This window comes from Pollachius pollachius, assembly GCF_949987615.1.
Source record: "Pollachius pollachius genome assembly, chromosome: 19".
Taxonomy (NCBI): Eukaryota; Metazoa; Chordata; class Actinopteri; order Gadiformes; family Gadidae; genus Pollachius; species Pollachius pollachius.
In genome coordinates, this window is record NC_136952.1 from 5,782,914 (window position 1) to 5,808,288 (window position 25,375).

At 47.8% G+C, this 25,375-nt stretch overlaps 2 protein-coding genes across 3 annotated transcripts; both read left to right on the forward strand.

Moving 5' to 3' along the window:
• Nucleotides 1-6,576: 6,576 nt before the first annotated feature.
• mazb (MYC-associated zinc finger protein b (purine-binding transcription factor)) lies at nucleotides 6,577-14,804 on the forward strand. Of its 2 annotated transcripts, none has more exons than XM_079757478.1 (7): nucleotides 6,577-7,346; nucleotides 7,500-7,647; nucleotides 8,045-8,394; nucleotides 9,374-9,615; nucleotides 10,474-10,537; nucleotides 10,703-10,874; nucleotides 11,325-14,804. In XM_079757478.1, the coding sequence occupies exons 1-7, from the start codon at nucleotides 7,314-7,316 to the stop codon at nucleotides 11,666-11,668; spliced, it is 1,353 nt and encodes a 450-aa protein (XP_079613604.1). In that variant the 5' UTR covers nucleotides 6,577-7,313; the 3' UTR covers nucleotides 11,669-14,804. The 2 variants fall into 2 exon arrangements, with proteins under 2 accessions (XP_079613604.1, XP_079613605.1); XM_079757479.1 differs by having other exon boundaries at nucleotides 8,045-8,151.
• A 2,020-nt stretch (nucleotides 14,805-16,824) lies between these two features.
• Nucleotides 16,825-24,789, forward strand: tlcd3bb (TLC domain containing 3Bb). The gene is made up of 7 exons (XM_079756434.1): nucleotides 16,825-17,187; nucleotides 18,584-18,768; nucleotides 19,165-19,248; nucleotides 19,773-19,998; nucleotides 20,365-20,460; nucleotides 21,545-21,654; nucleotides 22,128-24,789. Exons 2-7 carry the CDS (start codon nucleotides 18,644-18,646, stop codon nucleotides 22,348-22,350), a joined length of 864 nt encoding a protein of 287 aa, XP_079612560.1. The 5' UTR covers nucleotides 16,825-17,187; nucleotides 18,584-18,643; the 3' UTR covers nucleotides 22,351-24,789.
• The last annotated feature ends 586 nt before the right edge of the window (nucleotides 24,790-25,375 follow it).

The window sequence follows — 25,375 nt, forward strand, 5'->3', positions numbered from 1 at the left end:
TCATTGTTTTGTTTTATTATTTGAGTTTTCATTTATCCTCTTGTCTTTATATCCGTTTTTTACGATTAAATTAATTTAATCTGAAAGAATATTACACTGCCACTTCATTTTAATTTCCACCCAATCATCATCGTCGTCATAATCCCCACCCTCCCTGTTCTCCTCCGGCCACCAGTCTTATCTAATTCACCCCGTTCTATGCCAAGCTTCACATCCTGCTAGCCGGCTAGATAGTTAGGATGGTAAGGGTAGCACAGGTTGCAAGTGGTGCAGTGATCTCGATGGGTCTGAGAGAATGAGGGTGCTTGATGAATCATGCTATCAAATGGTCTATGGAATACAGAGCCCATAAAAGATGGACGTTTACATAATGCTTCAGTTGTTTGGTCTGAAGCAGAACGAGAAATGACACCAGTACTGCTGTTTACCAGCGATAACTTGAAGTACATTGAAGAACACAGTATTCTGGATTGGCAGGAATTGTATCTCGAAAAGCCAATTCATATGGTGACCCTCTAGATCTCCCTTAAAATGATCTGCAGTCCTCCATAGAAAATCTAAACTGGGCTGAATAAGCGTCCTGGAGACATCACACTAAAACATGTTTACATGTTCTCTATGTAGTTGACATGTTTGCATGGATAATTGACTAAACCTGACTAACGGATGACCCCACCCTGGACCCCCCCCCCCACACACACACACACACACACACACACACACACACACACACTGGACACCTGGATGAATGGGTAGATGGAGGTTCTTGTTTTTTCCCTGCGTTTGCTCATTCCTGGCAATATATTGTGGAGATGCAGGGAGTGTTGTCTGCTGAGACACCCGCCGGTAAAGCAGGGATCTCTCAGTATTCCTCATCTCCTCTCACACACACACACATACACACACACACACACACACACACACACAAACTATTGAACATTTACAAAGTAAAAGTCCTACCCTCCCTCTGCTCCAGAGCTGCACTGCTCAAATAAGTCTATCCCATCTATATGCAGTTCAGTTGGCTCCTGAAAATACTAGGCAGGACTTTGACTTTGAGAAGATGGGAGCTCCACCTATGTTTCCTATCTCCTCTCTTCACTCTCCTCTCATCCTCTTCCTCCTCCTCTCCTCTCCCATCTCCTCTCTCAACTCTCTTTCCTTTACCCTCACCTTTCTCCTCCGGTCACCTCCTCTCTCCTATCATCTCTCCCTTCTTTTCTCTCCTCCTCATCCCCTCTGTCCTCTCCTCCTCTCACCACCTCCTTTCTCCTCCTGTCCTCTCTTCTTCATCCCTTTCCTCTCCTCTCTCCTCATCCCCTCTGTCCTCTCCTCCTCTCACCATCTCCTTTCTCCTCCTGTCCTCTCTTCCTCCTCCCTTCCCTCTCCTCTCTCCTCCTCATCCCCTCTGTCCTCTCCTCCTCTCACCACCTCCTTACTCCTCATGTCCTCTTCCTCCTCCCTTCCCTCTCCTTTCTCCTCCTCCTCATCCCCTCTGTCCTCTCCTCCTCTCACCACCTCCTTTCTCCTCCTGTCCTCTCTTCCTCCTCCCTTCCCTCTCCTCTCTGCTCCTCCCTTCTGGCCTGTCCTCCTCTCACCTCCTCCTTTCTCCTCCTCTCCTCTCTACAGTCCAAAGAGCTGCAGATCAAGCGCCAGTTCCAGGACACGTGTAAGATCCAGACGCGGCAGTACAAGGCTCTGAGGAACCACCTGCTGGAGACCACGCCCAAGGCAGACCACAAGGCCCTGCTGAAGAGGCTGAAGGAGGAGCAGACCCGCAAGCTGGCCATCCTGGCCGAGCAGTATGACCACTCCATCAACGACATGCTGTCCACGCAGGCGGTAAGTACGGTGATGAACACACAACAGTCAGGGACCTACTGATGCAGACTCTCAGGATTGTACCACCACCTAGGTGGGGGGGGGAGGGGTCAATGTAGGAACCAACTGTCAAAGATTCAGGGAATAACCAGGATTATTACCCCCAAATACAACCCAGATTAACCCAGATTGTGAGTAAACATGTTCAGATGTCATTTTGTCTTTCAGTAAATCGCTTCCCATCTCTCTCTCTCTCTCTGTTTCTGAGAAAACCCTATCCTCCAATCTGAACTAAATTAACAGAGCCTTAATCTGTCCACACACAACACACACACACACACACACACACACACACACACACACACACACACACACACAGCATGGTTCCAGAGGGTTGAGGTTTGAACTTTTAGACAATCTGCCTCTTTATTTGTCATTTTAGCTCCACAGATCATTGACCTGACAAGTAGTTCACGGTACAGGATGCTCAGCTCATAATGTTCACGTAACCTTGTCATTGAAATAAAATCGGATGCTTTGAATGTGTGATAAGTGACAAGAGAGAGGGAGGGATTTCCGAGGGAGCCATATGTATTTCCTTTACATGTTTCAGTCATGACTTTGTCTAATTCTTCCTAAATAGTACATATCTTCTCCTTGTCATTGTTACTGTGTTGACACCGAGGCCTGATGTAAACAGTCCACAGGTAGTAAGGGATCGCAAATTGCGTTTCGCTAGTTAAGAGGGCCCAAAGCCGTCGAACGCTGCTCCTAGACTTCAACATGATGAACCCAGTGGCTGTGTCCGCGCGTGTGTCCCCAGCTGCGATTGGACGAGACCCAGGAGGCGGAGTACCAGGTGCTGCGAATGCAGCTGCAGCAGGAGCTGGAGCTGCTGAACGCGTACCAGAGCAAGATCAAGATGCACAGCGACTCCCAGCACGACCGCGAGGTGAAGGACCTGGAGCAGCGTGTGTCGCTACGGCGCGCCCTGCTGGAGCAGAGGGTACGATGACCGCTCCCAGTCACACGCATCTCTTCTGCATGTTTCAATGTGTCGTACTGCAGCGTAGCGTCTCAATACATAACGCTCCCTGTAGCGTTAACAGTAAAGTCAAATGCGTGTGTGAATGTCTCTACATTTGTGTCTTTATATATACATATATGTGTGTGTGTGTGTGTTTTAATGTGTGTCTGTGTGTGTGTGTGTAACTGTGTGTGTTTGTTTATCTCTAAGTGTGTGTGTTTGTGTATTTCTATGTGTTTGTGTGTGTGTTTGTGTGCCCCTGTGCATGTGTGTGTGTTTGTGAGTGTAACACTGTGTGTGTATCTCTATGTTTATGTCTGTGTGCGTGTGTTTGTGTGTAACTCTGTGTGTGTGTGTGTGTGTGTGTGTGTGTGTGTGTGCCTGTGTGTGTGTGTGTGTGTGTGCCTGTGTGTGTGCAGATCGAGGAGGAGATGCTGTCCCTGCAGAACGAGCGCTCCGAGCGGATCCGCTCCCTGCTGGAGCGCCAGGCGGGCGAGATCGAGACCTTCGACTCGGAGAGCCTCCGTCTGGGCTTCAGCGGCATGGCGCTGGGCTCCAACCCCGCGCCCCCCCACGCCTCGCGCTCCGGCGGCGGCCACTGGAGCCACGCCCCCGGCCCGCCCCCGCACCACCTGCGGCGGGCCGGGGCCGGGGAGGTGAGGGGGGGCGGGGGAGAGCCGGCGGCGGTGGTGTCGTCCCTCAGCGTGGCGTTGGGTCTGGCCAGGGAGGGCCGGGAGGCCAGGGAGGGCCGGGAGCACCACCACTCGTCCCGCTCCTCCGCCTCCTCCTCCTCCTCCTCCTCCTCCTCCTCCTCCCAGAGGCAGTATTACCACCACCAGAGCACGCCGCAGCTCTACCGCGAGCGCCAGCGCGACCGCGAGCGGGAGAGGGACCGCGAGCGGGAGAGGGACCGCGAGCGGGAGAGGGAGTGGGTGGGCGGGGGGGGAGGAGGCGCGCTGGTCCACCCCCACCCTCACCCCTTCTCCCAGCACCTCCCCTCTCGCTCCTCCTCCCAGTCCCTGGCCATGCTCCCCCCTCCCCCCCCCGCACCTCCCTCCTCCTCCTCCTCCTCTTCCTCCTCCTCACAGGGGGGCGTGTACGGGGGAGGGGCGGGGCTGGCCGTGCGGGGCGCCCCCAGCCTGATGGCGTTGAGGAACAGCCCCCAGCCCCTGAGGAGGACGGCCTCTGGGGGGGGGGCCGGGGGGGGAGGGGGCCCCGATGGGGTCCTCAGCCGGAGCACCTCGGTGACGTCGCACATCTCTAACTCCCACCTGTCTTACTCCTAGGCCGACAGACAGACAGACCAGACCAGACCAGACAGACAGACAGACGCAATGAGTGACATCACGACGGACAGAGAGAAGGACGGACAGACATGAAGGCAGGCGGACAGACGGACAGACGGACGCACGTGAAGACAGGCTGACAAACGACCGACAGACGGACGGACGAATGGCCAGAGTCGACTGACAGGCCGGCAGACCGCCGGACAGATTGACACACAGGAGGACAGCGAGACAGAGAGGAGAGAGAGAGGGACTGAGGGTGAACAAAGAGGTAAAGGGCGAGGAATCTGTCGGAGCCAGCCCCGGCGGCAGCACGTCCTCTGGTGAAACACACTGACTGCTCCCTGACGGCTGAGCTTCCTCTTTGAGGCCACTGGCCCCGCCCCCTTTACGCGTGGCCTTGCCTCCTCTGCCTCCCTCCGTCTCCAAGACGACAGCGGCGGTGGTTTTATGAGCTCTGAGGGGAGGGGGAGGAGCCATCTTGTCTTCTGGACTCAGGACCGAGAGGTTGGGGTCAGGGGGTCAGGGGTCAGCGGGTGCTTGCGGCGTGTGTTCTATTTATTCTGCTTGTGTAAAGTCGAGATGTTGGGCATGAGAGGTGGAGTGGTGAAGCATTTGTTTCTGCTGGAGGCGCAGCCACCTCTCCTTGTATGATGTTCTGGTCGGAGCGGAGAGAGAGAGAAGTGCGAGCATCCTGCTTTGTGTATCCGTATGTGTATGTGAAGTCCCACTGGTTGTAGCCAGTTCTCAGACGGCCCTAACCCCGTTTCTATTCAGTTACAAACATTATCTGTTGATGTTTTTGTTGATTTTTTTTGTATTAAGTTCAAAGAAAAAAAACACAAGTTGCTTGGTACATCACCAATGCCTTTAAGGGGTTCTTAAAGGGACGGTTAGGCTGGGGGGGGGGGGGGGGGGGGGGGGGGGGGGTGAGCAACAGCGTTTAAATGAAATACCAACACAAAGAATGTTTGTAAAGAGACTCTTATATTCTAGAACAATCCTGAGTAAAGACTTTAACATCATATTGAAGAAAAAAAAACTGTTGCGTACGGGACGTCGTGTCCCTGGGAATCACTTGATGCATGAAGTAGATGTACTACGAAAAACATTTGTGATCATGAGTAAAACGTTAGAAAATGTACGGTACTGCTAGATCGCCATCACCTCTCACACGTTCAACTCGACTGTAAATACTTACGGGAATATTTAAAAAAACAAGCATTGGTTTTATATAGCTACGAAGAGGATAGTAATTTTGATATATTCAAACGAGTATTCAATTGAACATTTAGAGAAAGAAGTCCAACAGCATTTTCTATAGGTGTCAACATTACTGTGACTAATCCTAACGTATGTGTTGTTGTAATCAAAATCAAACTCTTTAAGTCGGCGCAGGAAAAACTGGAAAAAATGTAATCTAGTGATAAAAATGTTGCCACTTACGGCGTCTGTGTCAAGTATTCACTGTTTGATGAGAAGTGACGACACTAGGATGTATGCAGGCAGACGACAAGCGAACAGCCGTCCGGCCACATGGGGGCGCCAATCTGTCCTGAGAATCACTCCAACTCTTAAGTTGACTGACGCCTTACTCTCTCAAACACACATGCACGCGCGCGCACACACACACACACACACACACACACTAACACACACACACACACACACAAAGTATCAAATGGACACAAAAATCAAGTACATCAAGTTAGAGTTGTAACCTCCTGGCTGATAATATTGAGGTACAGATGGATGTAAAACATTGCCCCTTGGTTCTACTGTTCCTGGGTTCTAGAGGCCCCTGGTTCCTGGAGGGCCCTAGGTCCATTGTCACTGGGTTCTTGGGCCCCAACTGCTGTCTTGAATGGATAAGTCCCCTGTGGGTTGTACATACAGCTGCTGTGTGTCCCACATCGCCCGGGAAACGGACGGAGAGGCGATGGGGGACATTCTTTAAAAACAATCATGACTGTGGACGTGTTTAATATTCTAACCTTGGAGTGACAAAGAGAGGTCTTTAAAGGTGTATTGATAAGAGGGGGTAATTTAAAGTAATTTAAAAACATGATAATAAATTGATATTAACACATAGCCAGTCTTTATTTGTGACGTGTGCGATGATAAGTATTTTATTTGTGTGCGTGCGAGTGCGTTTTTTTTTCATCTCTATATCCGACTCTGACATCATCGTTACAGGAGCTCTGGTGAATCTGAGCCGGTGCACTGCCCTTTAAGAGGTGCTCAGTGTATTCACCGTTAACGGAAATGTCATTGCGTCGGTTCTTTAGCGACGCGGGACTGTGGCGGTGGAGCCTGGTACCGCATCCCGCCATAGTGTCGAATACACGGCGATGTGTTTTCTGTCGGCCGAACGGGGAGAGGAAACGAGGGGGCCGTCCAACGAGAGAAAGCCCATCCCTTTAAGAGCGAGTGGGACACGGCGGTGCGAGAAAAGGAGAGGAGGGGGAGAAGAAAGAAGAGGAATTAAAAAAGAAAAGGAAGAAAGAGACAGGGAGGGAGGAGGGAGAGAGCGAGCGATAAAAAAAGAAAGATGACATCCTCGCCATTGAAGCGCCGAGGTGGAGCGGTAGGCTGCGGCCCGGCGCAGACGCTCTCCGCCGGGGTCAGGGCTTGAACCAGACACCGAGGCTTCGATAGACACCCGGTCGGCCTATTGGGGAAATCGCGAAAATAGATTCATATATTAAAAAGCATGAACTGCTATTGTATCAAATGCGTTTGTTAACACTCCAATTATACTATTAAGATTGCGTGAATGCATCATTTATTTATTTTGGATGTATAATGTATATCGTTAAAAATATATGTAATCACACAGAATTTTCTGATTTGTTTATTTTTTTACGTTCTCTTTAGTGTCAAACGCCTCGTTTTGATTATTATGCTTTGACCGCTTCTAGTAAGAAAGCGGACTGAGAAGGAGATAGGCCGTTATTAGAGCTGGTTGGTTTCCTGGGCCTGGCCCTCGGCGAGAACCCGGGTTTGTCTGTCCCTCTGAGACGCTTTGGAGAAGCCCGTCGTGTCTGCGACTCTGAAGGCGGCTCTTTGCCCCGCTACCGTCGGTGTTTCGATCGGAGAATGCGAACGGTCTGTTCTCACATCTCGAACGGGACCGTTTAACGTTTGCTGACTCTTCATCTGCATCGCTCTGCTGCAAAATGGATGCTGCGTGGAGCAATTTCCTCTTCCAGGTAGCCTTTCATAATATTCACGCTCGACCTCTAACGTCTCCCGCTGTCGTGTTGTCTCTTGTATACGTTACTGTAAACCTAGACATTAGTAGCTGTTCCAAGCTCAAGGTGTAGGGACTTTTATTTACATTCGCTGCTCTCGGCCTTGTGCAGAATACTCCCACCCAAAACCAAGTGGAGGGCAGCCTCCAATCAGAGCTGATGTCGGTGCACGGAAGCTCCCAGAGCCCACCTCCGGAGCACATGACCCAGCCCCCCTCCACAGTGGACACCGCTGCGCTCAACGAAGACCCCCCGCCAGGTGAGACATGGACCTACAGACTGACTGATGAGAAAAAATCCTCCGTAGCCAATAAGCTAACTCCCCAGCCAATCATCTAGCAGTAAACCTCGACTGTGTCCCCTAAGAGTTGACCCGCACAATAAACGTAACACAACCTGGTTAGGGTTAATAGCCAGTTTCTAAAATGCCGTGTGAACACCCATACACGTGCCCGACCCGGTTGACACTCCCAGATACCCAAAACCTTTTTGCATGTAACCCGTCATGTGATTCGACCGTAGACTGTTCAGTCAGCCGTGTCTAGCTGTGCATGTCAACGGCTCTCTGACTAACGGTGTAACTATTTGTCTCTCCCCGCTGTGTGTGTGTGTGTGTGTGTGTGTGTGTGTGTGTGTGTGTGTGTGTGTGTGTGTAGTGAAGGCAGCCCCGCGGCCAGCCCGGGCTTCCCACGTCTGCTCCATCTGCAACAAGCAGTTCAAGAACAACTACAACCTGCGGCGCCACCAGTCGGTGCACACCGGGGTACGCATGACCCACAGGCCCAAGGAGCCCGCGGGTGGGGGGAGGTCCGACAGACAGACCGTCCCGCTCTCCCTACTCCATCTATCCATGGCCCCCCCCCTCGCGTCCCAGCAGCCCCCTCTGGCCGGGCTGGACGGGGAGGGGGGGGTGGCCATGACCGCCGTAGTGGCTAGCGCTAACCCCCCCCACAATCTGGCTCCCGCCGCTGCCGCGGTCGTCATGGGGACGGGGGCGACAGGACAGGTGGGTGAGGGCCGTGTGGAGGGCGCCGGCGTAGGGTTGCGGCACGAGCGTCTCCCCCCCCCCCCCCCCCCCCCCCAGAACATTGTTTCTTAAACTAACCGGTCTGTGCTCCCTTCTATAGTCTACTTAGCCTGACCACTAGCCTAGCTCAGCAATAGCCAAGCTGGTCGCTAGCCACACTATTCAACAAAATACCTCAGTGCTAGCAATGCTAGGCTAGCTAGCTCAGTAATAGCCTAGCTGGATGCCAGTCATATTATGCCAGAACCTACCTGGGTCATAGCCTCACTATGCAAAAGCATAGCTGGTTGCTAACATAACTGATTGCTAGCCTAGCTGGGCATAAGCCTAGGTGGGCATTAGCCTAGCTGGGTATTAGCCTAGCTGGGTATTAGCCTAGCTGGGCTGTAGCCTAGCTAGGAAGGCCCACAATTGGGCACCACCACCTAACTGTTAATTATGTAAATAAAGACGTGACTAAGTAGAGGACAACAGGCTGACCTCCCAGCGGGCTGTGTCTGGCCCCCGGCCCGTTTGAGAAACAGTGTACTAGAGACCCCTGCATGACCCCCCAGCACCAGGTCCAGGGAAGGTTTAATGTAAATAAACCCAATGATTATATCTTGATCCAGTGACTCGCTGTACAAACCGATATCAGTCTGTTTATAATTAACAGACTCTAACCTAATAACCTACAAGATCTGTTGTTAGTCCATGCTGCACCAAAATGACTAACTTCAATGATGTGTTTGATTTCAGTCTTAGTTTTGAATATTGTTAATCATGTTTAGTTAAATCCTATTCAAACCCTAAACACTGTCTGTTTGGTTTTGCATGTTTATTTGCGAAATAACGTTGTTATGAATTGTATAGATTTAACTGGTTAAAGTATTTTGTTATGTCTTCCCCTGTCGGTCTCTGGCTGTCCGTCTGTCTCCCGCCCTCCCTCCCTACCCGTCTGTCTGTCCGTCCACCCCAGCGTCCAGCCAACCCCAGCCCGGTGAGGAAGAACCATGCGTGCGAGACGTGTGGGAAGGCGTTCCGGGACGTGTACCACCTGAACCGCCACCGTCTGTCCCACTCGGACGAGAAGCCCTACTCCTGTCCCATCTGCCAGCAGCGCTTCAAGAGGAAGGACCGCATGTCCCACCACGTCCGTTCCCACCAGGGGGGGGTGGAGAAGCCCTACATATGCCCCCACTGTGCCAAGGCCTTCTCCCGGTAGGAGCCCTAATCGCCTCCTGCATACCTGAAGCACAATAGTACCAGACAAGGGGATGATGATATTCTAGTGTATATGAGCCTTAGTATTAGTGTTGTATACAGGTTTAAAATGTCTCGGTAGTAGGAGAGTAGTATAAAGATTTATAATGACTAGGTAGTATGAGAGTCGTAAACAGGTTTATACTGACGGTAGTAGACAGGTTTAATACTGTCTGGGTAGCATTAGTGTAGTACTGGGGGCAGGATAGTCTCCAGAGGTCTAGTGGTAAGCAATTTTATTTCCCAGCCGAAAGATTCTGGGTCAATCCCTATGTCAACACTCTATTTCTAGGTATCGCAGAGAAAGATGCCCTAATGCCAAACTGCTCCCGATGAGTGTCTGAAATTCACTTAATCGCATTAAAAATTAAAAATAAAGTGCGGTATTATATAATGATAATAAACCTTTTATAGTGCGTTATATAGTCTTTTCAGTAATTGTTTACCAGGTCAAATATAAAAATAAATATTATGGTTGCAGAAGAATAGAGGGCTGTTTGATGGGGGATGATTAGAAGCTCTGTACTTTGTGAATGAAGATCTCTTGTGACCGGCTACTATGTACAGCGTGGGAGGTATGCTGAAAGAAGCCAGTCAAATCTGATCTGAATGTTGACTGATTCAAAGCGATTCACTTCCGATCGTCGGTTCTAGTCTCCTGACTGTAGAAGCCCTTGGGGCCCTATAGTGTTTAAAAGTCCTTCTTGCATGACCAATGAAATCAATGCGGCTGTGTTTAAAGGTTAACATTTGACCTGAATAGATTGGCCTGTGTGGCTCTGTGCTGTTTGTTACTGTTATTTTCTCAACCTTTAGACCCGATCATCTGAACAGCCACGTCAGACAGGTCCACTCGTCTGAAAGGCCCTTCAAATGCACGGTAACTACCTCACTCTCCATCTCATGATGCTGTCCAACCCCAGTCCAACCCCATTCACACCCCAGTCTAACCCAAGCTACTTGGCTGTATCCTCAGATGTGCGAGTCTAGATCTAGGTCCATCAGACTTGTGAGGTGTCTTCACTCTCTCTCTTGTCTCTAACAGACGTGCGAGTCGAGTTTCGCCACCAAGGACCGTTTGCGAGCTCACATGATCCGTCATGAGGAGAAGGTGCCGTGCCACATCTGCGGCAAGCTGCTGTCGGCCGCTTACATCACCGATCACATGAGGGTGCACAACCAATCACAGCACCACGCGTGCCACCTTTGCAACCGCAGTAAGTAGCTCTGCCCAGACAAAGTACTAACCGTGTTAAATCGATTTATAGCACAGATCTTATCTGACAAGGAAACTAAATTAAGAATATGACCTCCACTGCTCAGCTCCACCGGAGCCATCTTGCATCTGAATACTCTTATATTCAGCAAGTAAACACCGTCATAAAAATCAATGGAAAGTGCTCCGTCCAAACCGATTTCAACACTAGCATCAACCCACCCCCCTCAAAATGATGACATAATTATTTGCACATTAAAAACAATCAATATACAACGAAACGTCTGGTGAAACGGAGCAGTTTATGAGTAGTTTATATGTAGTGGCAGGTTGACTCGTCTCTGGGTGCCGACGCAGTACTTTCAGGAGAGCCCCGGGGTGCAGGTGTATCGAGGCCCCTTGGTTCTGTGTGTTCCTTACCCCGCCTCCTCCTCTCCCCCCCCCCCCCCAGGCTTCACCACGCTGACCTACCTGCGGGTCCACGCCCAGAAGCACCACGGCCAGGAGTGGAAGGAGAGCGGGGGGGCCCTGGGCTCTCCCGTCGCCGGCGGGGTACTGGTCTGCCAGCTGTGCGGCATCCAGTGCAAAACCCCCACCCAGCTGCAGGGTCACATGGGCACCCACAGCGCCTCGCAGGGGGCCCCCAGCCCGGACCCCTCCGGCACGGCGGCCAGCAGCTCCGTCTCCCTCGGCAACATGGTGTCGGCGCCCGTGTACGTGAGCGGCGGGGGGGCGGTGGTGGACCTACTGGTCACGGACTGCTCCAGCATCGCCGCTCCGCAGGCACACAGCTAACGACCCGGCTCCGGCAATGACCCCCCCCGACCCCCCCGCGCCGTGACCTCTGACCACTAGAGCACTGCGACCCCCTGAACCCTCCCAAACTAACCCTGGAGAACCCTGACCCACCGCCATGGACGACCCCTGAACTCTGAACCGACCCTTGGGGGTTATTGATGGTAAGATGGTGTGTTAGTATACTGAGGGTCCAGGGGCAGGATCCCATCCCTGCTGCAGAGTTGTGTGTGTGTGTTTGTGTCGGAGTGTGTGTGCGTCTCAGGGGGTGTGTGTGTGTGTGTGTGTGTGTGTGTGTGTGTGTGTGTGTGTGTGTGTGTGTGTGTGTCAGGGGTTCCACTGTGCGACTCTGAAGTCAGGAGATAGAATCCTACTGGAGGTTCCTTCACACAAAAAAAACATGAAAATGTCCGTTAAATATTTCTGAATGCTTTCAATCCTTAAATAGACTTTAATAGAACTGTACTGCGAGCATCTACTGTATTGCTGGAATCTGCTACACCAAGGAGATCTTATTTCGTACCAGCTCTTCCTCTTCCTCTCATGCAGTGTTTCTCAACCTAGGGTCCGGAACCCCAGGCGCGGCCACTCTGTTAAACTCAGACCTTTTTGGACGTGAGATTTATATTGATATTATGAATATCAATGATATATTGACGTATTTGATTTAAAAAAAAAATGAAATGAAACAAAGTAGATAAAGTAGCGGCTGCCTAATGAATGATAGCCAGGAAAGGCCCAGTACTAAACGTCTCTGGATACGCTGCACGGCATGGTGGCACAGATTTTAGCCATTATTTCATGCTTCTTCTTGCTCCAGCAGATCGTTGGCTTAAAGAAGGAAACCCAGCCCCCCCTCCTTCCCCTGTTTGAGGTAGTCTATCACATAAAATAAAAGCCTTCTTGCTGACTTATAGTAGACTCTTTTAATTTCAATAAGGTGTGCTGAGGCTTTTGCAGTCTGGCCAATCCACAAGCCAATCCCATTTGCCACAATCAGATTTGGGTGGGTGAAGCCAGAAAGTTGTATTTATTACTTGGTCACTCAAAAGGGCCAATAACGGGTAACTAATGCAATAGAAAACCCTTTGTTGGCCATTTGAATCCATATTAACTTTGAATCCTGCAATGCAGTATTGGATTAAGATCTATCCATAGCATTACTATGTCACCAACTACATCAGTTTTTCTAAACAAAGTCGATCTAGGGTTTGATTTCCCTTTTTAAATTATTCAATTTTCCGTCCAAATATTTCCTTTTTAACTGTGATAAACCTCAGACGCCAGCTTCTAGACAAGAACGGCTATAGAAATGGTTTTGTGTTTGCTAATATGGATCCAAGAAATCACAGAAACAATAAGGTCCAACTTAAAGGATTGCTGCGTGATAATGTACCTTGTTCCGAGAGATGGAAACTAGTAAATGAATCTTGGAAAACGCTCACAAGGAGTACTTTGGGAAGCGTCTTAAATGTTTTCGTAAGAAAAATGCTGAGGCAGCATATTAAGACCATTAGGAAAACCTGAGATAATCCTCCCCAGCTAGTTCCTGTGTGTCTTCGGTGTACGACCGCTGAGTCACTAATATATTACTGGCAGCTCAGCTGTTGATGTGCTGACTTAGCGCATTGGGAGGGAGATGCAGAAAAATCGAAGAAGTCTGCATTGCAAGATTTATTCCGATCAAAAGGTTGGGGTTCCCAGCCGTATGTTGAGAAGCACTGCTCTCTTTCAACAGTTTCTTACTGGAAAATAAACACAAATAATCTGTTAACTGATTTGTTGGGACATGATGCAGATTGATATATTGAGACATTGAAAGACTAGAAAACTACAATGGAGCTGGTTTAGGCACCGGTTGATCCAGTCTTGAATATTCTAGCAGGCTAACAGCCTATCAAGCATGTTAGCCTGCTAGCATATCAGCCTACAAATGTGTTGGCCCGCTTAGTTGTTAGCTTAATGAGCGCTGTGTCCGAAAGATTTTCAGAGGGGGGTTTGAAACCTTAAGTATCATTCAAGGAGGTGTTACTCTGGATTTAGCCAATCAGCGATGAGTTTGAAGATGTCTGTTTTTATAGATGGAAAACCATGGGATGTTATGTTATGTTTGCTGATGATGGTACTCACAAAGTTAGTCCAATCTACTTTAGGAGTGAGAGGCACCTTAAATTGGGAGTCAGTCAGAAAATGGATTTTTGTTTTTCAAATTAAATGGTTTAAACGTTTTTATTTCTCCCTAGTTTTGGGCCTAAACATGTTGAAAAAAATAAGAAAAATATTTTCAGTATGAAAACTTGTGACTTGGCAGCACTACTTGCGCCTGAGAAACCACCTTTTGCATGAAATCCAGCCTAGTCATTGTGCATACAGCGAGGATGCTAAGCTAAAAAAGTCACATCACTAAATCTGTTAACAGTTATTTTATAGAAGTCTTGTTGTTTTAATTGAAATTCACCATTGCATTGCCATTGATTTGATTGTAACTGTCCATTGCCATTGTTGTTTTTAACTTGTGTGTACCAGTGGGGTGGGCTGCATTATGGATCAGTATGTACAGCACAGCCTTTCAAACGCACCTCACTCCCTGACGCCCCATTCCCTCCACTCCCCTCGATACACACCATCACCAGGGGTGCGTTGGGTTGTTTGGTTGCCGTCTCCCAGTTATTGGGACAGGGTTTGGAAAGTGTTTAATAACAGAGAGGTTGATCATTTCACGTCTGTATGGTATCTTAAATTTGGTAGTTATTTTATTTCTCGAGATGTTATTCCTGTTGAGAAAAACCGGTAGTAATTTTAACATTCATTTTGGGGGATTTTTACATGACACTACTAAAATTTAATACCTCTACCTTTTAGGAACTTGTACAGCTAGCGATACATCTTAATGCCTTATCGTACTCAACTGCTTTTTAATTCTTTAATTCTCAAATATTTTAATTCTTAGTCATGGATTCATTAAGAATATTAAAGGGGTGTATTTATATTTATATTTTTATATTTCTCAACAGTATGCATGTCTATAAACAGTTCTTATGCTTACCACTCATAAATGTTATGTTATTTGTAGATGACGTAGGGAACATATTATTTTGTAATTTTGACAATTAAAATTAAAACGGTTAAAAATTGAGTGTTTTGTGAGTGTGTGATCTGCTGGTGTTTGGTGATAAGAACGTGGAGGGGTGGAGATCTAGGCTCGACAATATCTCCTGAAGGCCTCAAATACACCCTTCAGTGCAGTTGCATCATACTAGAAGATCGTACTAATGCCTCCCGGTTTTTCCATTGTGAAGTGCAAGTGGGCCTTACAATTTGATACCAGAGTGTATTTGATACAGCTAAATAAGAAAAATGTGCTCAAGTCGATGTCCTCCTGGGATGTAGGCCTATATATTGTATATAATAGAGAACTTAATATTAAAATGGATTAAGGGTTTAAAGTCTCAACATCAGAATTGTAGGCCTCCTCGTTTGCTTTTAGTTGTGTATTATATTTTCCACCCCTGATGTACACAGTGGAAAGTGTTTCCAGATTTAGCCCTGAACAGCTAATCAACAATCCTGTCCAATGGGACTGTGGTTTGTTGCACCTTTCACTGCCTTTAATAATTAGTGTGGTTACAGCGCATGCCCCGATATTGTTGTCTTCATTTTTTTATTATGCCTAATTTGGGGTTATCGCCTTCAGTTTTGGGGGGATCAACACCAAACACTACTGCATCTACCTTTATATACCAAACATTTTGATTTAAGGAAAAACGCTTAAATCAACCATTCCAAACGTGAAAACGTGGGGGTTCAAATTAAACACACATATGCAAAACGAAAGTAATGTCTCCAAAAAGTTTAGTACAGCTTAGACCACAGGGGGCACTATAACTCAAGGTCAAACCCAAACGTCCAGGCCCAAGCCAAAACATACCAAAGGTCTACCTGGGTAAATTGAACATGTAGGCGTGGTTTATTTACCATTCCGCCCACTTCCAATATAAACAGTTTACCTGTGTTCGAGAGATGATTCATGAACCACCTCCGGAACGCAAGCTGGTTTACCTTGTTTCTCTGTTGTAATAAACCACGTGTTGAGCATTTACCACTCTTCGAGTCATACCTAGCCCGAGACGACCATACCATAAAGGATCGAAATAGTTTTTCATCACTCCATTATTCAATCAATCACAAGACCAAGAGTTCTCAAAATTGGTGTGCCCATCAAGGACTACCCCGTCAGGTAATGTGGGAAGTTTTGTGTAGAAGGCTTGAACAATGACGTCACCGTGTCAATTTGAAACGACCACTTTGCATGTGTTCACCGATTTATGTTTTAATAAATGAAGTCAATGGTAAAAAACAACAAAAAGTCAAGTACCAATTCGACAACAGGGGGCGCTATAGAACCCAATCAGAGTCAAACGATCAGCCCCATATTTCAATCAATCACAAGTCCGCTTCAAAGCGGTCCAAGGACTAGGTCCATTAGGGATCCTCACATTAACCTGTTGGTTTGTTCTCGGAAACTGCACATACGAAGGGTTTGCTGATGCAACAACACGCATTTTCTTCAGAAAATGCACATGTCTAGTTGAATAATGTATTTATTTATTTATTTTAAATAAATATGACATTAGGCCTACCCTAACTTATTTATTTTTGTTTGATTGGCTTGAATATATAACGCTAGGTCTTCCCAGAACATTTAAAAATTAGAATGGCATCAATTATGAAACCATGTCATGATCAAATAAATAAACAATGAAAATAAAGTAACAAGTAGGCCTACACGTTAAAATATTGCAAAATGAACAAGTAGGACTATATACGTTTGAGTAATAAGATCGATGGTTAAACACACGTTTTCTGGCCGGAGAGTGGAGGCAAAATGAACAATCATCTACCCAAAGGGTGGTTTGCTGAATGTGTTTAACATACAAAGACGTCTGGTGGGTGCCGCCGCACATGTCCCAGCGGCACGTTACCAGACGCAGCGCGACGCGGCCTCCTGCGCGTCGCTTCGCAAATCGCATTCGTTCGCAACGGCGCCGCGTTGTTCAGCGAACCAATCAATGCGATCCATTCACGCGTGGTAACGCGTATCGTACCGCGTCCTGCCGCTAGACGCCGCAGGGAAAGGCAGACGTGAGGACCCATGAGCCCGATGACCTCCTATCGAACCACTGCTAGCTACCACGTCGACATCTGGATGGATGCACATTTCCGTTGTTTCTGCAAATGCCAGTCGGGATCTGATCGGTGTCACTCTCTGTAGTCGTTGTCTGAAGACAGCGTTATTGCTAGCTAGCGCATCGGGAGGCTAGTTGGTAGCTAGTAGCTTCAATGTTAGCAGTTATATCAGGCTAGCGTTAGCCCGTTAGCCGCCGCTTTTTCCGACCGTGTTGGCCTCATAAACATGCGGATCATCGAGGCGCAGAGCCCCGGCACATCTTTACCGTCAACCGCCACCTGCAGGACACACGTTTGGACCGGACGTTGGCTGGACTCTGCATAGTTTCCATGTAATTGTTTATCATTTGTTTTAATAACATCAACTTTTGTGTGATTAGTGTATACTCTGATGTTGGCCAGTCTGCTGCTAGCCAATGTGCTGGTTTCTTACCGGGTTGTTAGCCTAGCTGCTATCGTTCTTAACTGTCGCGGACGGACCCGCATGTACCGGGTACTGATTGTCCTTCAAAGAAAACCACTTGACCTGAGGCTTTATCCGGTTTATCTGCTACTGGGGACTTTTCCTTTTAAAGAAATAATGGGTGTGTTCACTTAGGTCGTTATTGTTAACAGGTGTAGACCCAGACCGCATATCTTTACGATTCAGTCACACAGTTGTCTCTCCCGTTTTCCACTCTCCAAGGTGCTGACATTTCACACAGTTTTATAGTTTTTTTTAAAGTGTGTACCGTATGCCCCAAACAACCAGAGCCTTGCTTGAAGCAACGTGGCAGTAACGACCGCCGATGTTTACGAGTTGGATGTCTTATCTCTCAGACCGTTAGTCCCCGGGATGACTGAACGCTATCAGTCAGTAGCGGCTCTTTGTGTCCCTCCATGAATACACCCAGCTTGGTTTACATCCGCGATGTCCCCCCTGCGCCCTAGCCAGCATAGTGAAGAGATCAACCCAGCGTGCCCGGTTAACCTACAAGAGGTCCTTTTAAGGTTGTAGTGTTTAGTCCTGGTCCGTCTCTTATTTTAAAGCGCAGTGCGTATTTTCTTTTGAATTCTTCCTAATCAGTCAGCTTGTACTAATGTGAAGTTAAATGGGCCGCGTAACTTTGTGGATTATCCACATGTGTGGCCTCAAAAGTCTGACAATACGGATGTAGAGTACAGCCACTCGAACGATAAACCACTACATTACGCATACGTAATGTAGTAGTTTATCGCAATAATAATGTAGTGGTTATTCAGTGATAAAGTGGTTAATCATTGTGAGAATGTGACGGTTTATCGTGTTGATAATGTAGTGCTGAATCGTAGTTATAATGTAGTCATATAAGTGATAATGTGGAGGTTAAAGGTAGTGTTTAATTGTAGTTATGATGTAGTCGTTAATCATAGTGATAATGTAGTGGTTAATGCTCCACTATTTAACTGTTTCACTGCACGTTTTTACTTTTGTTCAAATGTTAAAGGTTACAAAATGTATAATAGTAAAGCAAGGAAATCCTACTCTAGAAGTAAAGTTGATAGATCCCTGCCAAATTACAATGGGGGAAAAGTATTTCCCCATCAAGACTTATATAATTGCTACTTGCTTCATAATAAAAAAGTCTGGTTGACTCTTTATCGGCAGACAATCAGCAAGTGCTCTCTGGTAAAAATTCTGGCCGTGAGGGGCCTATTAAAGTGTTATGTTATACAGTGGTTTTAATTAATGATAATATCTGCTCTCAGAGGGAAAGCGCCACAGATCGCCTGCCGAAGATAAGCCGCTGCAAGGGACCTACGGGCAACATGTTGAGCATCTTGGCCGCTGGCTCAGTATTCTTCCCCGGTCTCTTCCTGCTGTCTAAACAATGCCTCAAATACATCCCTGGCCTTCGCTGGAGCGAAGGGGACGCCGTCATCGTCTCTGCCAGGTGGGTGAACACTGGCTGCATTCAAAAAAGCTGCCCCTATAGGGGGATTTCGCGTGTTTCCTGCTAAATCTCCAGATGTTATCCTCATTGCCGATTTGCTGAAGCTGCTCAGCAAGAAGCTTAGCCGGTTGTGAATCGTCTTTGGGCCAAGGATACATCGGTTTATCCTTTGCGACTCTGTGACTGCAACTACTTCAATAGAAATTGGAATATCACGCCACCGCATGGCTAGATATAACAAATGTAATTTGGCTAAGAGGTCTGAAGTTTGTGACTGGTTGGATCCTCATCAACAATCTGTCATTTGCTGGTGCTCGGGTGACATGCCTCAAATCAAAGTGTTGGGACCCAGCCCTAGTGTTGGACTGGAGGGATGACCGGTTGTGTTCCCCTCAGGCTGGTGTCCTCCGTGCAGGCCCTCATGGCCTCCTCCGCCGGCTACATCATCGCTTCCTCCTGCGACGACATCATCGAGGACGGGTAAGGCCGGAAACTCACAGGCACCGTACAGAATAAGATGTGCCAATGTAAATGCAAAAAGGAATTACTGTTTCGAACTGGTAGGCCGGTCTCATGAGGGCTTGTTTCTAACGGATGTAAAGGTTTCTAGAGTAAAAAGACAACGGCTCTTACTGGGAACATATCCTGCAGTCACTCCACGGTTCACAAAATAAGAGCTGTGCCAAAGCACACGGAGCAGCATGTTAAAGAAGGACCTGTGTTGTTCTGATCCTGCCCCCCCACCAGCCCAGCGACGGGGCAGCCAGTGTTCGCTATCAACCTGGCCCATCAAAGAGCATCAGGGCACCAGGAAATGCAGAACATGCAACAACAGAGTAGAGCCACTGATACCTATGCCGCCCCAGGCTTGTGCAGACCTCTTGTTAGGAGCTACACCTAGTGACCTTTTGAACTGGGGTGATCAGCCCCTGGGAGCCTTTGTAGGCAGGTCAAGGTGTTGAGGGCTTGTACTCTCCTAACTGATTCCGTCCTTTTGTTTCCAGGCACTGGCTGACCTGCAGCTACATCCTGTTCGCCGTGCCCTACTTTGTGTACGACATCTACGCCATGTTCATGTGCTACTGGTACAAGCTGAGGGTGAAGGGTCACGAGGAGGCGGCGGCCGCGCCCAAACATGTGGGCTCTGCACTCCTCAGCTACCTCCGCCGGGAGTTCCTCATGGTCCTGCATCACGTCGTCATGGTCACTGTCTGCTTCCCTGTCTCCGTGGTAACCAGCGCTTTTCAGTCTCTTAGAAGAAAATCGTGCCTTAGATGCTGTAAATGGAAATACTTTTAATTCTGAGCATGACTTCATATTAATGAAGGTTATATTTATATTCCCTAAAGTAAGGGAACTAGTCGGTTGGCTCCTCACTTTAATGTCTTTAGATGTAATTCATTAAGACTTAATTAGGCACATCTAAGAGAAGATGTGCCTTTTTTGAAATGAGTTACACTGCCGTCTACTATCTGAATGTGGTTACCGTCTGACTTGTCAATAGTATTTTAAATTCATAAGCATATTGTGAAATTCAGTGTTATTGTGTGCAAGACTCAATCACTCGTTTGTTGTGCGGGTCATTTTTGTCTGTAGTTCTTGCGGCGCGGCAAGGGAGATTACTTCCAGGGTGTGATGTTTATGGCTGAGCTCAGCACCCCCTCTGTCTGTCTGGGGAAGATCCTTATCCAGGTAAACTTTATCTCTACAGCTTTTGTCTTCCTTCAGTCTGTCTCTCTCTCTCTCTCTCTGTCTTTCCTTTTCTCTGTCTCTCAAGCTCTGTTTCTCTGTCTCCATCTCTGTGTCCCTCTCCTCTCTCTGTCTTTCCTTTTCTCTGTCCCTCAAGCTCTGTTTCTCTGTCTCGCTCTCTCTGTCCCTCTCCTCTCTGTCTTTCCTTTCTCTCTCTCTCTCTCTCTCTCTCTCTCTCTCTCTCTCTCTCTCTCTCTCTCTCTCTCTCTCTCTCTCTCTCTCTCTCTCTCTCTCTCTCTCTCTCTCTCTCTCTCTCGACTCAACAACTCCCCTGGCCAAGACTTTAGCTGTCTAAATCTACTCGACACAATTCCAAGCATGCACCTTGTTGTAGTTTCCGATGACTCACGAGTCTTCTGAGGCTCATTCCTCAGCTCTCTTGCTTCACCACGTGACCAACACCATGTGTTTGTTTTTATGTGTGTGTCTACAGCGGTGAAGTAGCTAGGTGACGGTGTGGCCTGTCTGTCACTCACACACGCGCACACACACACACACACACACAAAGCTGTAACAGCTGTTGCCCTCTGAATATAGCTTCCATGGTAAGGCTGGATTAAACAGCTGATATATCCCTCCCCTTTAAACCAGACAGCCACTACCCCCTCCCCCATTCCCCGGTAGGTCGGGGTGATAACACTTTGAGGCTGGGGGCTTATATTTGTGCTCCTCTGTGCTCTTGCTGCTATGTCTGCCCAGTTCTCACTAACTCTTCCCCTTACTAAAGACCACCAAGCCGCCTAATATCAACTTCCCCTCTTTAGGGACCCCAGCAAAACAAAACGTGTAACAAAACCTTATTCTATAAACAGTGTGTATCTTGTATATATTTTGTTGTGTGTGTTTTTATTAATTTTTTTATTTTTTTTATTAATTTTTTTTATGAAAAGATGTTCAACCTATACTTTCATACCTCATGGTGGCTCTTACTCTCACACACAGGGTGCTTCTCCGAACACTGTGATTTATCTCTTCAGCTTGACCGACCTGCCTGCTGGCTGTCTCTCCCTCTCTGTTTCTCTCTCAGTACAAACAGCAACACACTCTGCTGCACAAAGTGAATGGGGCTCTAATGCTGGTCACTTTTTTCGTCTTTCGAGTGCTTCTCTTCCCATATATCTACTACGCCTATGGCAGGTATGTCTCCCTCTCTCTGTCTGTCTGTCTCCCTTTTGTCTATGTTCTGCAGGTCTGGTGCGTTCCCTCCCTCTCTCTGTCTGTCTGTCTCCTGTTGTCTATGTTCTGTATGTCTCGCTCCCTCTCCCTGTATGTCTCTCCCCATCTGTCTATGGTATGTATGTCTGTCTCTGTCCCCCTGTGTCCGGCTTGCTTTGTCTGTCTCTCCTTGCCTCTGTTTTGTCTCCGTCTCCCTGGCTGTCTTTCTCTTTGGCGGTCGGCCTCTATGTCCGTATGTCTGTCTCTCATTTTTATTTATTTGTTCCATTCCATTCCGTCGCCGTTCTATCATGTTGGCGCGTACCAGCTAGCATGATAGCATGTACCAGCTAGCTGCTATAGGGTGTGCGACTCTGAGCTAACCGTGTGTGTGTGTGTGTGTGTGTGTGTGTGTGTGTGTGTGTGTGTGTGTGTGTGTGCGTGTGCCTCTCTAGGTACGCCTCCATTCCCTTCCACCTGGTCCCGCTGAGGGTGTCCTGGCAGTGTAACCTGGGCGCCGCCCTGCTCATGGCCCCCCAGCTCTACTGGTTCAGCCTCATCTGCCGAGGGGCCTTCCGCCTCTTCACCCGCTCCTCCCGCAGGCCGCCCGCGTCGTCCCCCTCCCCCGCCAACGGGTACAGCGTGCGACCCGTGGAGCCGGAGTCCAGCGCTCACTGAGAGCCCGGGAGTCGAAGGGAGGGCGACTGTATGGATGGGAGCAACAGAGAGAGGAGACGGGAGTGTGTGGGGGGAGGGAGCAGGGGCTGAAACATCTGGTGGCCCCGACCACCTGGACCCAATCGCTGATTAACAAGACAGTTAGACCGGTGGTATAGCATCCCTGTCTCTCTGAGCTCACTAGGGCTAGCCTGGCGGCATAGCATCCCTGTCTCCCTGAGCTAACTAGAGTTAGCCTGGTGATATAGCAGTGCTATCTCTCAGAGCTTTCTAGTTTTTATCCTGCCGGGATTGCATCCCCGTTCCCCAGAGCTAGCTAGAGTTAGCCTTGGGGTACAGCGATGCTATCCCTCGGAGCTAACTGTATCCTGCTCTGTCGGTTGCCGGGCAGAGCAGGAACTAGGAATGTATTATATTGTATGTTAGTACATCTGCTGTAGATAAGGCCTCATTCAGCTTAGTAAGTCCCAGAAACTACCCACCCATCGGCTAAGCAGTATTTTGACTTGTAAGTGTTACCTCTGTGTACCCACCATGTAGCCAGTGGCACCAATTACCCCCACCCTGCCGACAGACTGGGCTGCTGCCTTACCCCCCCCTGATCGTCCCTGGGCCCCTTGTTCAGCCCTTCCCGCCCTAGACGAGAGGGACGCAGCCTAGCGCACCTAGCTTGACGGAGCTAGCTTAGCGCATCTAGCGGAGCTAGCTGGTCTACTACTCTCCTTCAGTGTTCACGTTGCGTTCTAATATGTTTCCTCAGTTCTACATGTTCGTAATGAGTTATCATTAATTTTATTAGTAGTATTAAAGGAGAACTCCGGCCTTAGTTTCAAACTACAGCTGAGGTCTCCCACCCGATGCCTCATGTGTATGTGTGCTTTGCTATCATTGGTTTCTTTGTTTGCAAGGTTAGTAACCACCTGTGACCGAAAAATAGAACTTAAGTATTTGAAGCATGCTTGTTATGACACCATTTGCTTCCACTGGACAGTATAAGTTGCAACTTCCAGCACAAAGGCCTAACCTGTCGGAACTTACAATGTCTAACCACTCATTAAGATGGTAGTGGAAGGGTTCCACTGAGAAAAAGTAGTGCCCAGTTAACGGGTTGGGGTGAATGTCTTGTCAGGTCATTGAAAGAGATTCACATATTTGACATACCAAATATTGCCACTGTGATGGGTCCGTGGTTTAGTCAGCCTTTTGTTGAACATGTCGTATATCTATTGAGCCTGTATACACATGGGGAGAGAAGCTGTCGTAGTCGTGCCATACATGGACGTGAGGCATGGGATGGGTTCCAGGTCCAAATGGTTCAGCTGTAAACCGAGAAGCAGGGTGCAGAGTTCTCCTTACACACACACACACACACACACACTTTCCTCCCAGTAAGGCAGCCTTCACTGCAGTGTAGATATTATTACCTTATTCCATTTAACAGTGTCGCGTACGTGGCTCATGTGTTTTTGTGTTTTCAACCCATAGAGAAGTGATGATAGGTAGCAATGTCACTTTTAAATGGTCTTCTGTTGACGTGACGTCAGATCATCTATTCAAACAGTTTGTCTGAAATTGCGTCGGATTATCCGTAATCGTGTCCAATGATCTGTCATTACGTCAGATCCTCTGCTATAGTTAACGTCAGATTGTCTGTTCTTGTTACGTCAGATTATCTGTGGTTGTGTCAGATTATCTACAGTTGCGTCAGATTGTCTGTTCCGTAACAACGGATGATCTGAAGAAGTAGCAACAGATATTCTGTTAACTCAGATTATCTGGACTAGGGGGTCCACGCGTTGAAAGTGTCTGGACAAGGGGAGTTTAGGGTCCTGGACGTGGACTAGGTTAAGGGTCCATGGTCCTTGGACGTCTTGGAGGAAGGGAATCCAGTCGCCGTTGCCGTTTGAAGGGAAACCAATCCAATGCTTTTTACTGGCAGCCTTTACTTACCTTGAACGGGGAAATGCTTTTAAAGCCACATGATTTTTCTGTGCCGATCCTTTTTACGATTTTTTTTCTTTTCAATTCCACCCCCACCCCCAATGTATGAAATGTGTCCTTCATCCAATATTCAAGGTTGTTTGACTTTTTCCAGACGTGAATCTGTTTGAGTCAACTGTTGGTCAACCCAGATTAACAAGCGATTCCCCATGGAGTCTGGGGGGCCGCGTCATCAAACTAGAGACCCCAAACTAGAGCCTACAAGCTCGGGGAGGGTGGACCCATGGCAGCCTGACCCCAGCCCCGCCCACCCCTCCCCAAGGTGTCATAGAGTACTGCTTGTTGCCAATGCTAAAGTATTTCAACTGATGTACTGTATATTCCACAAAGCTTGTTATTTATTTGTAATTATTTATTTATTGTTTATTTATTTGGTTCATTTGTGGTTTTGAATGCATATTTATGCATCCCTGTTATTCTCTATGCTTCTGAGCCTCACCTCAGGCGTTTCTTGTTACTCAAACTCTTAACTAAAATATATTCCAATGTCCCCAGACTGCTCTACTTATTCTGCCTTATTCTACTGTTTAAAACGTGTTCTGTCAATAGAACATTATTCCACTGCCAATAGAACATTATACTGCCTTTAGAACATGACTATCAATGGAACATTATTCTATGCCCAGAAGAACCTTAACCTGTCAATAGAATGTTATTCTGTTGTTACAACCCATTGGCTCTTTAGCTTAGTTTTACAAAAATGTTGGCTCTGAAAATGGTGACTTATATGATGATGTTCAGCCGTGTATGTTAAGTGTTTGTATCGTAACTATACAGCAATAAGGAATAACGACCAGAACTAGCATCCTGAAACACTTGCCTGATTACGCCCAGTAAAATATGCAATACATACGTTTGACCACTAGAGGGCGCTGAGCACCCTGGGTCACCAAGTTACAAGCGTAACTTGTTGGTGACCCAGGGTCTGTAAAGTGGTTTTATTGATTATGGTTGAAGGTTATTAAGTATGTTAGTTATTATATATTTTTAGAGAAACAAAAGGCACTTGCAGCATCTAACCCAG

Bases quoted from the DNA above. Each gene is read 5' to 3' on its own strand.
- mazb (XM_079757478.1), top strand. From the start codon at position 7,314: ATGGATGCTGCGTGGAGCAATTTCCTCTTCCAG. The intron at 7,648-8,044 runs GTGAGACATGGA...GTGTGTGTGTAG, and splicing joins CAACGAAGACCCCCCGCCAG to TGAAGGCAGCCCCGCGGCCA. The intron at 8,395-9,373 runs GTGGGTGAGGGC...CGTCCACCCCAG, and splicing joins GGACGGGGGCGACAGGACAG to CGTCCAGCCAACCCCAGCCC.
- tlcd3bb (XM_079756434.1), top strand. From the start codon at position 18,644: ATGTTGAGCATCTTGGCCGCTGGCTCAGTATTCTTCCCCGGTCTCTTC. The intron at 20,461-21,544 runs GTAAACTTTATC...TTTCTCTCTCAG, and splicing joins TGGGGAAGATCCTTATCCAG to TACAAACAGCAACACACTCT. The intron at 21,655-22,127 runs GTATGTCTCCCT...GTGCCTCTCTAG, and splicing joins ATCTACTACGCCTATGGCAG to GTACGCCTCCATTCCCTTCC.